The sequence below is a fragment of the Drosophila virilis genome, chromosome 2 (assembly GCF_030788295.1).
Source record: "Drosophila virilis strain 15010-1051.87 chromosome 2, Dvir_AGI_RSII-ME, whole genome shotgun sequence".
Classification (NCBI taxonomy): Eukaryota; Metazoa; Arthropoda; class Insecta; order Diptera; family Drosophilidae; genus Drosophila; species Drosophila virilis.
In genome coordinates this window covers 3,880,422-3,896,090 of record NC_091544.1, presented here as the reverse complement: position 1 = coordinate 3,896,090, position 15,669 = coordinate 3,880,422, and the positions used below count along the sequence as shown (strand labels likewise).

General features: G+C 44.0%; 1 protein-coding gene across 11 annotated transcripts in view; it reads left to right on the top strand.

Annotated features, from left to right (window-relative positions):
- CASK (peripheral plasma membrane protein CASK) overlaps window positions 1–15,669 on the top strand; it is a 41,923-nt gene continuing 26,254 nt past the window's right edge. For 2 of the 11 annotated variants that reach the window (XM_032438929.2, XM_032438928.2), the window contains exons 1-8: window positions 5–223; window positions 1,431–1,766; window positions 2,135–2,247; window positions 2,617–2,722; window positions 2,824–2,901; window positions 3,828–4,185; window positions 4,255–4,522; window positions 4,585–4,928. In XM_032438929.2, the coding sequence (XP_032294820.1) occupies window positions 1,708–1,766; window positions 2,135–2,247; window positions 2,617–2,722; window positions 2,824–2,901; window positions 3,828–4,185; window positions 4,255–4,522; window positions 4,585–4,928 (1,326 nt within the window). In that variant the 5' untranslated portion in view covers window positions 5–223; window positions 1,431–1,707. Of the gene's footprint in view, window positions 224–1,430; window positions 1,767–2,134; window positions 2,248–2,616; window positions 2,723–2,823; window positions 2,902–3,827; window positions 4,186–4,254; window positions 4,523–4,584; window positions 4,929–5,010; window positions 5,368–5,923; window positions 5,990–7,388; window positions 8,313–11,999; window positions 12,198–14,141; window positions 15,049–15,410; window positions 15,482–15,669 lie in introns of those variants that run through there. The other 9 variants (XM_032438930.2, XM_002058674.4, XM_015169337.3 and 6 more) reach the window with 8 other exon arrangements.

The following is a 15,669-nucleotide window of genomic DNA, read 5'->3' as shown; positions in this document are numbered from 1 at the left end:
TCAGTTGCCACCAGTTCTTTGCCAATCAATTTACGGGCCGTGTTTGTTTTAAGTTAAAATAAGTGAACAAATAGCAATATTAAATAAATTCTACTATAAAATTAATGTGCACAACTATCGACTGAGCTTCTAGCGAACGTGGGAATCAAATATTGGATATGTCTCAAGCCGTAATATAAAATTGTGTGCAAAAATTCGGCTGTGCGGTGCTGTGATTGGAGGGGTTTGTACCTAAATGAATACACGATATGTATGCGGGTGTGTGTGTGTGTGTGTGAGTGTGTGTGTGTGAGTGTGTGTGTGCGTACGCTAGTATGCCCATCGGTTGAGGTGGGCGTGGGGGCGTATGGGAGCGTGGGAGGAGGCAATGATAGCAACGGCAGCCACTGAGCAATGCAAATCCTTTGTAAAAATACTCAACAAAGAATCAATTTCTTAATTGTGAGGCGGTGGCACTTGTCGCGACAAGTTGCCTACCGTATGCATGTGTGTGTGTGTGTGTGGTAAGGTCGCCCAGTTGAAAGTGTCAAGGAATTTTACAACAACGTCGACGGCGGCGGCAGGCAAAGGCACTCACGAGCAAGGTAAAACCTTCGCCCGAGACCGAGCCCCAAGCCTCGAGCCATACCGCGCCCAATGCGCGCTCTGCATTAAACGTGACCATATATATACGTGTGTGTGTGTGTGTGTGTGTGTGTGTGTATGTCCTGGCCAGGACCTGATCCTGCCGTCTGTGAGAGCTGTGAGTGCATTCCAAATTGTTGCATTTGCCAACCTCTCAAGTTATACGTAAACGCAGTCCCGGATATCCAGAACCTGTGAGAATTTTTATGGCATTGCTTACAATGTTACGATTACAATTTTTTTTTTTTTTTTTGGCATTTTTACACGAACTTCGCTACGCGCCTGCGCTTTGAGCTACCCCCCCAATCCCACCCCGCTCTCCCGCTCTCTCTCTCTCTCTCTCTTTTGCACTCTCACTCTCGTAGTTTTGGAGTACCATCCAAAAAAGTGTGTTTCGACTTCAAGTGTGCTCTGGCCCATAATAAAACCACAACTATTATAAGCTTAAAAAAAAGAAAAAAAAAAACAGAAAAATATGAGAAGAAAGATGAAAAACTTGTCCAGCATTTAGCAGCTATTGTTACGAACCATGCTGGACAGTGTAGAGTGGCAGAATGCCTTGTTTACATTTTGTGGACGAGCAAAAGAAAGCGTTTCCGTTGCAAAATTCAAATCGTTAACTGTCAGTTAAAGTTCCTTTGGCCGTAGGAACACTTTTCGGGATCTGTAATTGATTTGGGTTTTTGTGGGCACCTGTGATTGACACATCGGCAGGACCTGATGAATGCCCATTTTGATTTCCGTTTACTTTGTTTCCTGCGCCTTGTTTACTTACATTGCCAACTTTTCTCTGTGTCATTTTTCAGTTACATGCGACGCGATGAATCTTTAACAACAGCAACAACAACAACAACAACGTAGCAAACAACAACAAAACACACACAGACACACAGACACACGCACAACTCGAAGGACTCGAAGTTCATTGAAGTTTTTGTTGGACTCAACTGTTGTTTGACCAGCAGCATTAGGAGCTAAGGCCGGAGTCGGGAGACGGGAGCCGCAGCCGTGGTGCAGCTCATCAATATTCGAAAAAGCAATTGAGCCAGGCGGGCGCACCCATTAATTCATCAATTATTCAAAATGACCGAAGACGAAATTCTCTTTGACGATGTCTACGAGCTGTGCGAGGTTATTGGCAAGTGAGTTTCCATTTGTGCCCCATACTTCTGCGCCCCTAGTCGCTGTGGCTGCCACAGCTCATTATGTGTTGCACGCACTAAATCATCTGTCGACGCCCGACATTTGCTGACTTGGCCAACAGCAGCCTGCCCCGACAGTTGGCCAAACAAGTTTCGGGTGCCGACTCTTACATTATGCATTAATATATTTATGTGCAGAATTTTCGCTAGTTTTGACACGAATATGTAAGCTTCGCGCAGCTCTAGTTGGCAAATTTGCCAGACTTTGGCCCGTTAAGGTCAGAAAGGACATTCGCAATCAGTTTATAACTTTTACTAAACATTTATTACTTTTTACATTCCATACATGCGATTTCAACACTTCGCAGAGGACCCTTCTCCATTGTGCGGCGCTGCATACATCGAGAGTCCAATCAGCAGTTCGCTGTCAAAATTGTTGATGTGGCCAAGTTTACGGCTAGCCCGGGACTGAGCACAGCGGGTGAGTTACGGCAAGCACCTTGCCCCGCAGCACTTTGAGCGAATAAATTATAATTAAGCTGCGCGCAAATAATATACAAAATGTGCGGTAACAACGGCAGAAAATTAAGAACGTGCCGTTCGCATTGTACGCGACAGGGTATTAGTCCACGAGGCCAATTAAAAAGAAATTGCTCAAATGAGCTGGCGTCTGGACCTCGGATATTGACTAAATGATATATGGCTGGCACATAAGTCAGCCCTAAATCCATTAGAGCTGCCGGCCAGCTGGTGTCAGACAAGGGCGCCGGGTGCCGGGCGCCTTTTGGGGGGAGGGGCGGCCATACAAATGTTACTTATTCTAATATCAACTAATTGCGCGCCATTACAGATCTGAAACGCGAAGCCACAATATGTCACATGCTGAAGCATCCGCACATAGTCGAGCTGCTGGAGACCTACAGTTCCGAGGGCATGCTCTACATGGTCTTCGAGTTGTAAGTAGTACACACACAACTTTCTATACATATATATATATATATATATATATACATTCGAATGTGGGCCACTTAAATATTTCATTTTGTCTTGCTTGCAGCATGGAAGGCTCCGATTTGTGCTTTGAGGTTGTGCGGCGTGCCGTCGCAGGATTTGTCTACAGCGAGGCGGTGGCTTGGTGAGCATCGACACATCGACCCATAATTATAGTATTATAACAGAAGTTCTTACTTCAAATCCCAAGTGATCTGATGCTATATCAGGGCAATCAATTAATATTTAATGAGAATACTTAGGGTAAATGAATGAGGCAACATTTCGAATTTAATTACACTATGCAACAGAATTCCGTTTCTTGTTAACGCTCAAAAGATTTGGAATCTTTAATAATGAAATGTAGCTTTTCAATGTAAATACTTTTGTAAAATTCAAAGGCAATAGATATTGTAACAAATATTATTTCAAGCATAATTATATTAGAGGTCCCAAATCTAAGAATATCACCTTAGTATCAATAGATATCAATATGCTGTTGCATAGTGTTATTAACTGTGTTTCAATGCCAGCAGAGGCAGCTTTTTAAATGCAACGTTCCAAACAATTCCACATAAATATTTTAATCAGATTGGAATGTTTTTAATATTAACTACGCTGGCATTGAAAAACCGCTTCAAATTCTTTTGGATAGCTTGCAAGATTGTCGTGTATCTCGAAAATAACCTTTTAGTTATTTATAGTTATTTCACACACTCAGAAAAATTAATGCTAGGAATTACAATAGATTCGAGTTAAACAAACAAAACAATATGTCAGCTATCTTAGAAGTTTATATTTTGTGGAAATTCTTTTTTCTATATGTAAGTTACAACTAAGTTAAGCTATGTCCAAGATTTGAATTTGTTTATCTATTATTTAGATATAATTTTTTAAAGCTGAACTGCATAAGTTACATTTCCCTATACTTTATTATTCTATATAGTTTTGATTAAGTTAAAGCTAAACATTTGCTAAAAAAAACAGTCAGCTATCTGTAAGCCAACCAATTAGGTTGCTTTTATAAGTGTTGCATGATTTAATTAATTTTTGTATTGTTATTGCCAACAGCCATTATATGCGCCAAATACTGGAGGCACTGCGTTACTGCCATGAGAACGATATACTGCATAGGGATGTGCGGCCCGCTTGTGCACTTTTGGCGACAGTGGACAACTCGGCGCCAGTGAAACTTGGCGGCTTCGGTTCGGCAATACAATTGCCGGGCACGCGGGAAACCATAGAAACACACGGACGCGTGGGCTGTCCGCACTACATGGCGCCAGAGGTGGTCACAAGGCGTCTCTATGGCAAAGGCTGCGACGTTTGGGGTGCTGGTGTCATGCTGCACGTTCTGCTCTCGGGTAGGCTGCCCTTTTTGGGTTCCGGTGTGCGACTGCAGCAGTCTATAGCACGCGGAAGGCTATCGGTAAGTGGACAAATGATTAAAAATATATAAAATATAATAATAATAATGTTAAACAATTTTCATTTTCAGTTTGAAGCACCTGAATGGAAGTCGATTTCGGCCAATGCCAAGGATCTAGTCATGAAAATGCTCGCTGCCAATCCACACCACAGACTATCGATAACCGAGGTGCTAGAACATCCCTGGATACGTGATCGCGACAAATTACAGCGCACGCATCTGGCGGATACCGTTGAGGAATTGAAGCGCTATAATGCGCGACGCAAGCTCAAGGGCGCCGTGCAGGCCATTGCCGGTGGCACCAACATGGATCCGGTCTATGCCACGGATGCGGATAGTAAGTCGGAAAATATGAAATCGTGTCGAGCAATTGCTTTAATTTTGTTTGCCGCTTTACAGTGCCAATTGCGGGCGCACCGGACGAATGGGCAGACGAGGAGGCGGGGATTGAGGCAGTGCAGCGCATACTGGACTGTCTGGATGACATCTATTCGCTGCAGGACGCGCACGTGGATGAGGACGTGCTGCGCGATATGCTGCGCGATGCTCGATTGCAACAATTTCTGCAGCTTTTCGATCGCATCAGCTCCTCGGTCATCACGACCAACGGCCGGGCGCCCAGCGCCGAGGCTGTTGCGCGCAGTCGCGATGTCCTGGAGCTGTTGTCATCGGCTAGTTCCGCTGGGGGCAATAAGTATGCCAAGGATGAGCTGATGCAGCTGCTCTCCGCGCCGCACTTGCAGGTAAGTGCATTTTTATTGTATTTATTCTGTATATGCATATTTACTTAGCATACATTTTTGTGGCTGTGTATTTTGTGGCAAGCTGTCAACTGAGGCACATGATTATCTACATTGTTGCACTGTATACTGTATGATTCATGTTAGCTACCGGCCATGCGCTCTTATCAATCTATGGTCCACTCTGTTGTTCGGTTTAACATAAGCCAAAGCAAATTTGAAATGTATTTAGTGCCAGCAAACAAATGCATAGGTAAATGGGCACGAACAGCCACCACCACCACCACGACCACCACCATAACTATTCGCTCTTGCAGAGCTGTCTCTGCTTGTCGCAGGCAGTCACTAATCCTGCACTGTGCACACACACTCCCAGGCATACAATGTACATACAATACACAGGCAAATAAACTGCGCCAGCTAATGCAACCAAAATACAAACAATTTAATCAGAATAAACCTAAATGAAATTCGGACGGTACGGCTGCTGCTGGCTGGACTGGACGGCCCTAAATCCTGTGCCAGTGCCCGTTCCTATAGCTTTCTCCCTCAGGGCTTTTTGCGCACGAAAGTATGCTACACAACTCAAGGGCCCATGTTGTTGTTGTCCTCAGCGGCAAGTGCCACACATTTGCAGCAGACCAACAGAAAAACATTTAACTACAGAGAAAAAGGTCGTATTTAGACCGTTTGCATCTCAACGATATTTAAATACACTCAAAATATTAACAATTAATTAAACATAAGAACTGTAGTTCGAAAGGCGTATAAGAAAATCCTTGCTATAGTTTCCGCTAAATAAGTTTTAGTTATTTGTCTCACAGTCGTATAACTGAGAATTGAATATTTTTTTTCTATAAAATTACTTTCAAACATTAAGCGTAGGCAGTAGCGAATTAATCTGCTCTAAATTTCAATTTGTGTCATTGTATTGAATAGTTAGCTGTTAGATGTACCCGTTTCTATGCAGAGTATGTAATTGTAAAGCTTTTTTTCAGCCTCTTTTGCCAAGCTCTGAGCCTGGCCGTATATTGATATCAACTTTATAACTCTGTGCCATTCACTGTCGTTAATTGCTCCTTGAAGCAGACTACACTTTTTTTCTGCTGGACGGCAGTGCTTTATTCTCGGCATACCCTCTATTTGCAGAGCACATAGAAAGGCATGCTAACAGCTTGACAGCATAACTTTCTGTGCTGAAAATTCACATGGGGATTAGCGCTCACTCCAATTTGTCGTATTAAAAATGTGTTGAAATAAGAAAGAAATTCGAATGCTTTCTCTTCGTGAAAATTGGGGTAAATATAGAGAAATGCAATTATATATGTGTTTATAAATATATCTTAAAATATATGAAATAGGGTGTTCTAAAATATTTGCTCCAGAATTTTTCAAGAATATATCTCAAGATTTATTTCCATAGCAGCCACTCAATACGAGCTAACTTGTCCTTCCAAAGGTCTTCTCTATTGAGATAATTATATTATATATAGAATTATGCATTCTTGCTAGTATTACACTTAAAGTTATCCCGTTTAATATTCCAAATCAGCTAAAAGGCTCAAATTGTTTAATTACTTTGGATATACATTTAAAAGATGGCATTTTTCTCTACGAAGTATCTCAGTTAACAGCTTAGTTGTTAGTAAGTAGTTAACAATTACAGGGTATTTGCCAGCCATGACTCGAAATGCGTTAGCTGTTGCGCTGGGCCGCGGTCAGTCCATCTGTCTATCTGGCTTTGGTTTGTGTGTGAAGCAAGCTGTGCTCGTGTGCCAGCGTCTCATTTTCATAAATTCATGGCAAAACAAGGAGAAGAACAAAAAAAAACAGAAGAAAAAAAAAATAGTATGATATAAATGGATAAAAATGACAGACGAGATGAAGAACTGCACAAAACGCAGGCCCAGCGAGCAGTGAGCGATTGTGTTAATGCTGCGTCCAGTCAGAGAGCAGATTGCACGACGTGTGTGCGTGTGTGTGTGTGTGTGTCTAGGGTGTTGGACGTCGGGTAGGCGTAAGTTGAAACAGAAAAAAAAAATAACAATAATTATTGTAAGGACCTCGGGCGCAGTCGAAACATCCGCTGCATAATCTCACTCTCACACTCTCATACTCTCACACTCTCTCAGCTCTCAGCGCGTTGGCGCTGCAAAGTGCAGCGAGAGCTGCTGCTGCTGCGGGGCAAATGCATATACGTGTGCATACACATTTATATGCATGTGTGTGTGTGTGCGTGCATGCGTGCGGGCGCGCGCGAATGTGTGTGTGTGTGTGTGTGTGTGCGTGTAACTGTATCAGTGTGTGCGTGTCACTATCCCAACCGAGCATTCGTGATTGACTTAAACAATAAAGCGCGCACAAATTTCAGTTTAGTTTGCGGCGCAGTCGCCGCGAGGGAACGACGACGACAACAACAACAACAAGAGCGCTGTTAGCCCGAGCCGCGTAGCGCCCCCAGTCGGATTTATTTGGCACTTGGCAAGTGACGTGTGAAAGAGGCGACTAACGAGCGATTTCGCGATAGTCTCTGCCTACCCCCCCTCCTGCCCACTGCTGCTCTGTGGCCCCTGGCCCCCAAAAGGGTTAGCAGCTGGTGCTAAACAAAGCTCTGGGAATAAGTGAGATAGTGAGGTGAAACCTTCGTCAAGTCAACTTAACTTTACTCGAGTCTATTTCTCAAGTGAGTCACTTTGCGCCGCGCACCTCTCGCTTGACCCAATTAACGGGACGCGGACGCGTATGCGAATCTGGATGTGGATGTGGATGTGGATGTGACTTGTCTCTGGAGTGTTTAGTGTCGTGTCAGTGTGCCAATTACGCGCGAATTTCCGCAGTAACCTCCAGCGCAGCAGAAGCACGTTGGCCCCGGGCAGAGGTGCACGCTCGAGCACGGGCACGGGCACGGGCACGGGTCGCGTTCGTAGCCAAGTTTATAGCCACGTGTTTGGCGTCGAAAGCCACATGGGAGCAATTGACAAAAAGGCAACCGCTGTCATTGGCGGCGTTCCGAACTCGAACACCCGCCATTTGGCGCCGGGACGGATACGGGGTCGACTGCGCCTATATAACTCAATTTAAATTCAAATGTGTGCCACAGTACGTAAATAAAAAGCAAACAAATTATAAAGCGGACGCCAATATCGAGCAAAGCAAACGAAATTAGCATAGAACTTTTGAATGGCGGACGAGGCCGTTGAGCAGGTGGAGAATGTTTGTTGTTGCTGCGACAGCACATCCATAATAACCGCAACAACAACAGCAACAACAACGGGAACAACAACAACAACAACGCCACAATACAGCGTCTTTCAATGGATCGGCCTGGAGACGGCCGAACTCTTGCCCCCGCACATAACGCGCTACTACAACAACCTTCATCTGCAGGTAAATTATTACGGCAGCAGGTGTAGACGTCTCTGCCAAAATTATGCTGCTCGCTAAAGACTTTTGCTGGCACAGTTAACAATAATAATAGAAATAAAAATAGTAAATGTTGAGCTGAACCAGTTTCTGGTTCATTTCACATTGCACATTTTATCACAATTTCTTTGAAATTTGAAATATATATTTGTTTAATTTTTCACTCTGGAACGTTGTCCATGAAATATGTGTTTTAAGTTGTTGTCAACTTTAAGGGTCGATGTATCCAAAATTAAGGACTTTATTCTAATTGATATCAATGTGATTGAAGCATTGAAAGTTGTTTGTGTGTTAATACTTATCTCTACATATATCTATAATCTATATAATTATCTATAATTTTCAATTGGTTGCATATTGTCAGAGATTCACGAAACTGCATTCGGAATCATTCGACTTTCACAATATATGTCGGAATAACTAAAATAGCTAAAGGTATTTAAGGCCTTAAGATAGCTATAAATGAATATTTACACTCAAGGACCTCTCTCTCTCTCTCTCTCTCTCTCTCTCTCTCTCTATATATATATATATATATATATATATATATATAAGCAATCAAACCAATTTATAAATACTCAAACTAAAAGCTGCTCTTAACTGGAATATGCCAATTATGCAACTGAAATACGCTAAGTAGAGTTTTTGGTTAGTGTCAGTTACCTGTTCGTAGCACTATTTTTTTTCCACTTAGTTACGAACATATCTAGATGCCAATATCAATTTGCAAATGGCCATTGAATTTGCATTTATTCTGGCTGCCGTCGTTGCTTTATTGCAATGCCCAATGTACCTTTGACTTGTTTGTGATTTGGCAAAGGTACACAAAGCAACACAGATAATCTATGTGCGAGTGTGCCTGTGTGTCTATGTGTGTATGTGTGTGTGTGTGTGTGTGTGTGTGTGTGTGAACTGCCTACGAAACGTGTCAACAAGCGTACAGGCTGCACCTGGCCAGAATTGGCCCGTACACAAGCCAACGTTATGGGCCACATTACGACCCTGTCCGGCCCACTGACACATTAAGCGTACCCCTTTTGGCCACACACACACACACACACACACACACAATTGTCGGACTGCTGCTGTTGCGGCCAGTAAATGTTGTTGGCACCTCGATGAAATGACAAATTCGTTGCCAAATTGCCCTTTGACCAAACGACTGCGACAGCTTTATGTTAATAGTTGATTGGCTGAAGTTCTCTCTCGCAGCTAGTATTACATGTGCTTTGGGCCTTGACCTACACTATTTGTGCCTTGACGATGCCCTGTTTACCCATACCCTGGCGTAGGCAGGCCTTGGCTCGAAATGCATTCCGAATCGCTGCAGCACTTGACGGGATTGTATAGCATGGCGTGCACACTTTATTGTGCATTAATTAAAAGCCTGTTATGTTGCGCATTAAACGTGACAGCATTTGTTGGGCACAGGCGCTGGCAAGGACCTGCTGTTGTCCTTGCAAATCAATCGATTGTCTGTCTCTGTGCAAACATTTCATAATTATTTGCCAGATTCCATAACTTATAAGCTGCCCAGTTTCGCCAGTTTCGCCAGTTTGGCCAGTTTGCCTACCTATCTGCCTTTGAGCATGTTTGCACACATTCTTGGCCTGCTGGGCAGCTTACCACAAGTAATTAGGTTGTGGCTAAGGCATTCTTTCCTTTTGCCCATGATTCCTTTGGCCGAATGCCCGCATGCGGTTGTCAAATAAGAAGTGGCCAGAGTGTGTGTGTGTGTGTGTGGACACAAGTCACCTACTTTGGCTTGGACTATGGCCGCTGGCATGATTTAGCAATGCGACCACAACCGAAACTAGCAGCAGCAGCAGCAGCTCGATGATGTTGATGATGATGACGGGGCGAAGCCGGCGATGATTGGGTTAACGACTACGTGGCGCAGACATTGCGCCATAAATTACGAATATTTTTTGCAAGCCCTTCACGTTACTTGCCGCTGCCGCTGCCGCTGCCGCCGCCGCAACTGCCTCTGCCGCTGCTGCTAGACAAATAGCAGCGCTGTCTGCGTCAACGCTGACAGCGCTGCTGGCAGCATAAGGCTGCCTGGCCAGCCAAAAATTGTACGTTCAGCCAATGTGCGCATGCCCTGCACAGCATCTTCTACAGATTCAGCAGCAACAGCAGCTACCCAGCACCCAGGCCCACCCACTGGCTGGCAGCGTAATAGACGCCATATATGGTCGTCTCTTTTGCGCTCAGGCGAAAAGGACATAAAGCTGCCATCTGCACCGGAAATTGATTGCTAGGTGAAAAACTGAAGCTGCGGCTGCTGCTGCTGCTGCTGCTGCCGACGCTGGCTGCTGGCTGCATTCAGCTGGGAGAGCTAAGCAGCAGACAGAATTGTCGAACGGCTGCTGATAACTCAGAGCTCAGTCTATAATTGTGCACCTTGCTGGCTGGAACTGTGGCAGTAAACCGCGAGCCTTTGCCTGGACAGGACGGGTACGCAACAACAACAACAACAATAACAACAACAACAGCAGCAACATTCAGTACGGCCAGCATTTAAACAACAACGACAACTGCTGCACACACACACACACACACACTCACACACAGACACAGAGCATCTAGAGTGAGTGTGTGCCATATATCGAGCTCATCCTCGACGTCGCCGTCGTCGTCGTTGTTGCTGTTGTCGTACTCGCTGCCATACGGCGCAAGCGAGTGCAAAAAAAGAAAAAAAAAAAAAAAAGGAAATGAAATATGTGAAGCTAAAATGTACGAAAAGCAGGCGAAACGCAAACTTTTTAATTTTGAAAAGCAAGTGCACAAAACTTTTCGCAGCCGAGCAGAAGAAATAGTTTACCAACTGCTGGCGCACAAAAGTAGGCAGTGAAAATTTGGTGGCCATTGGCAAAGTAACAAAACTGCTTGCAAAAAAAAAAACAAAAAAAAAGAAAAGTTGAACACAAATTGATTTTTACACACCACATGCTCGAAAAATAAAAAAAAAAAAATCAACGACAAATAAAGTCAAGGAAAATCGACACACACACACACAGGCACACACACACACACACGCACATGCGTTCCTTTGGCGACTTTTTCGTGCCATTGAATTTAAGGTCGCTGCGGGCTGCTGATTTTTTGCATATTGGTTCGAGGCAGCACACACACACACACACACGCACACACACACACACACACGCGCGCAGTTGAGTGTGTATGTGGGAGTTGGTCGTACGCTGGCGAGGCACGAGAGTCTCAAGCGAGCGTTGTCATTGACGGCAGCGGCTTCGTGCGAAGCAACAACCGCAGCGTCTCCCTATTCGCTTGGCATTCTGTGTCCTGGCGTGGCGTGGGCGACCAACCGGGCAACCAGCACTTCCAAAATAGATTTGCCCAAAATTATCATTATCAATGATTTCGCAGACGACAAACGACAAACGAACGCGTTGCAAATTGAATTCAATTAATTTGATTTCATATTTCTGCCTTGCTGCTTACTTGTGTGTGGTTGTGTGTGCGTGTGTGTGTGCGTGCGTGTTTGTGTGCTTGCGTCTGTGCGGTTTGTGTGGTTTTTGTGAAAATTGAATAATGCAGGCTTATTAGCTTATGCTCTGCAACTGCTTTCGTCTGTTGTTTAGACAAGTGCACAGATCAACCCTCAAGCAAAAATAATATATATATATAAAAAAAAACAAACTCTTCGCTTAATTTCATTATTGATTTTGACGCTCAGAGACAGCAACAAAGCAAAATGCTTGCAATAAAATAAAATAACTAAAAGAACAACAACAACAACACAACGATTTAAATGCGCACAACAATAACAACAACAACAGCAGAAATCAACACAAGAACTTCGACTACGGCTACAACTTTGCAGTAAGTATGAGCTGGAAAGCTGAGCAACCCCCGTAACACCTGAAGACCCCTCCCCCCGACCACCGACCACCCGTCGTCGTTTCATCTCTACACTCCACAAATTTCGTTCACTTCACTGCCTCAGCTCAAGCACAGCAGCTACCCCTCTTGCCGCTCGACTCCTATTTCCCACCTCCGTTTCCTATGCCATTTCCTTCTACTTTTGCCTTATCAAAAAATGTGTGTGTATACACACACACAAACACACACACACACACACACACACACACATAGAGTCGCTGCCAAGAGAGAGCATTGCACCAATACACAGATAATGTTTGGTATCATTTATACTTGGCCCCAGCCCAACTGCAATACCCACCCACTTTCATACACAGATACTGCTCGAGACTTCAGATTCAGACTCTTAACCCACCCACCGCCCCTGTCCATGCCCCTGCCCCACCTACTTGCCCGCCCGCCTATTTATTAGACTTCAGCAACATTTGTGTGTTGTTTTTTTTCTTTTTTGTTCCTTTTGCTTAGCTGCTGCTGTTGTGTATGAAAATTTCTGTACATTTTGTTGGCCGTTTCATTTTTGTTTTTCTTTTTTGAATATTTTATGAATTGAATTTGGTTATTTTATTCGCGTATGTTGCGCTGCAAAGCTGCGTCTGCCGAACTCAGCCGCTCCCTCCATTTACCAGGCCGATGCGAAAAGCTCGGCACGTTCGCATTCAATTATGGTGCGGAAGCGACAGGGCCACATTAGCATACTTAAAATGTGGCAACGGAAACCGGCGAAACAAACATTTCGGCACCTTTGTGTCCCTTATACAAATACCTTAGACACGCCTGACCTGCCCACCTGCGTGTCTGCCTCGACCGTAAGGATAGACATTTAAAAACATATTATTTAGGCGTACACAATTTCTTCTTAATTTAATTCGCCATCCACCAGCCTCGGCGCCTACGAGCTATGTATTTAACATAAATAGTCTCGCATCGTTATTATATACTGGCAGTCGCCAGGGGAATTCGAGTAGGGTCGAGTTTTAAAATGTCTATGTTTTTGTTCTTGTTTTCTCATTTTGTTGGCTATTTCTACAAACGGTTTTTCGTTGGGCCGTTGGGCAAATTTAGATAGCGTTCGCCTCCCATGGGTACTTTTTTCTTGCTCTTCTTATCTTGCAGGCGCATAAAATGATATTTTTGTTTTGGCCCGACAGCCCAGTTTGTTTTAATTAAAAGTCTGGATTTGGCAGCAACAAAGCAACAACTTGACAACTTTATTGAAATTGCACTTTTACGTTTTGTTAAATGTATTTATTATTAGTATTATTATTATTATTATTATTATTATTGTTTTGCTGCTGTGCTCAAAGGTGCCCCACATACATAGACCCAGTAGAGTCCATTAGTTTAGCTTAGCTTTCGTATTTCCTTCCCCCTCCCCCAAACACACAAATCCCAGTTTCGACTTAACCCTGTATAGATTTTGTTTAATTTTGGGCTTCTCAACAATTTTCTTTTGCAGAACTCGCATGCTAAATAAAAAAAAAAAAAATAAAATAAATTAACCAAAAAAGGCAACTCAAAATTTCCAACTAAATTCAACTAACGAAATAAATAGTGAACTTTACACTAGTAAACATTTTAAACACAGCAACTAAATACATAATAATAAACACAATTGTGATGCATAAACATTAAAAAAAAAAAACACAGCAAAAAAAGCAAAAAGAATTTAAACAAAATAAAAGAAAACCAACTTTAACCAGGATTATAGAAACGCGCACAACATAAATCAATTAAAGGAAACAATAATTTTTTTTCTAAAAAAAAAAAACGACGCCAAGCGAGCGCACATAAATTATTGCAACATACTTCCAAATATACATATATATATTCTATATAGATATATATATATATATATATATATATTATATATACGTATTTGTACAGACATGTTCGGTGATAGCCAAAGAATTTAAAGAGACAACAACTGGAAAATGCTTACATGTTGCCATAGTTGTAATCCCAAGGCGCATCCATAAAAGGAATCCACCTACAATATATTTGTTGATAGTTTATTGTTGTTGTTGTTGTTGGCTGTGATTGATTGATACATGCAACAAAAGCTGCCGAAGCCAAGGAACAGCAGCTACAACAACAAACAGACGAATCCAAACATTAACAAGAGCAGCATATCAGAGAGCTAAAGGATTTAAGCCAGGGGAACAGACAAAACAACATTTACTCGCGCCAATCCTCGCCACCGCCACCGCATCGATTGCAATGCTCTGGTAGCCAAGACAGTTTTACCGTGGATCACTACTGTGGTGGCGGCGGAGGCGGTGATACACACGCTGCAGCAGCGGCAGCGGCAGCGGCAGCATCTGGAGCGGCGGCAGCGGCAGCGTCGACTGGTCAATGGTCAGCGGGGGGCGTGACAGCATCCGGCGGCGTCGGCATGTGCCAGCATCATGGGCTCACATCACAATCGTTGATGTCCGGTGGCTGTGGCTCGCACATGTCGCTCCTGGGCGGCGGCGGTGGCGGCGGCAGCAGTGGCAGCAGCGGCATGAGCGGCAGCGGCGTCGGCAGCAGTGGCCAGGGCATACCGATAGCCCAATGCTCGGCTGCTGATGTTGCCATGCTATCCGGGCATTGCCGCAGCATGAGCGGTCTCAGCTCGTTGAGCATGTCGGCGCCGCCCTGCCCGCCGCCGCCGGCGCTATTTAATCCCTGCAGCTCAGCGCTGTCACTGCAGCAGGCTGCCTCGTCGCGCTGGGGACCGCGCACCTCCTGCCCCGTGCATAGTCCGTTTCGTGTGCGTGTGCCCAATGGCTCCATATGCTCCGGACATCAGGTGAGCCACGCACTCTCACAGCGTATATACCTGTATATACTTACCTGTATATACTATAGACTGTGTCTAAAATCCGTTAAATAATTGCATTCACCTAAAAACGCTGCCGAAACAGCTTGCCACAACATTTTTTGCGCCTTTCAGTTTCATTTCGTATTTAAATTGCTTTAGAAAGCCACATGTACATATCTATGTAAATATAAATATCTATGCGATATATACGATATATCATGTGCTTGTGTGTGTGTGTGCGTGTGTGTGTGTGTGTAACCAAACGCTTGACTTACACAACTACGTATTCTGTTCTTCTTCTTTCTACTGCACGCTCCACTGTTCCACTTGGAAACTGGACCCATCCGCAGGTAAGCAAATCCGTACCGGAAACCAAGTGCCCAACACATTTGGGCAACAACCAAAAATGTGTCAACGACATGTAAGATTAATTCATTTAGCTGACCCACGCGCAGCCATATAAAATGCCAGGCCAGCAGAGACAAACATGCACACACACACATGTGCACACAGACACTGACACGCACACACACACAACGCAAGACACTTGCCACACCTGCCACACTTGCCACGTGGGCGGCTTAATATATTTCGCAAACATGTGCATGC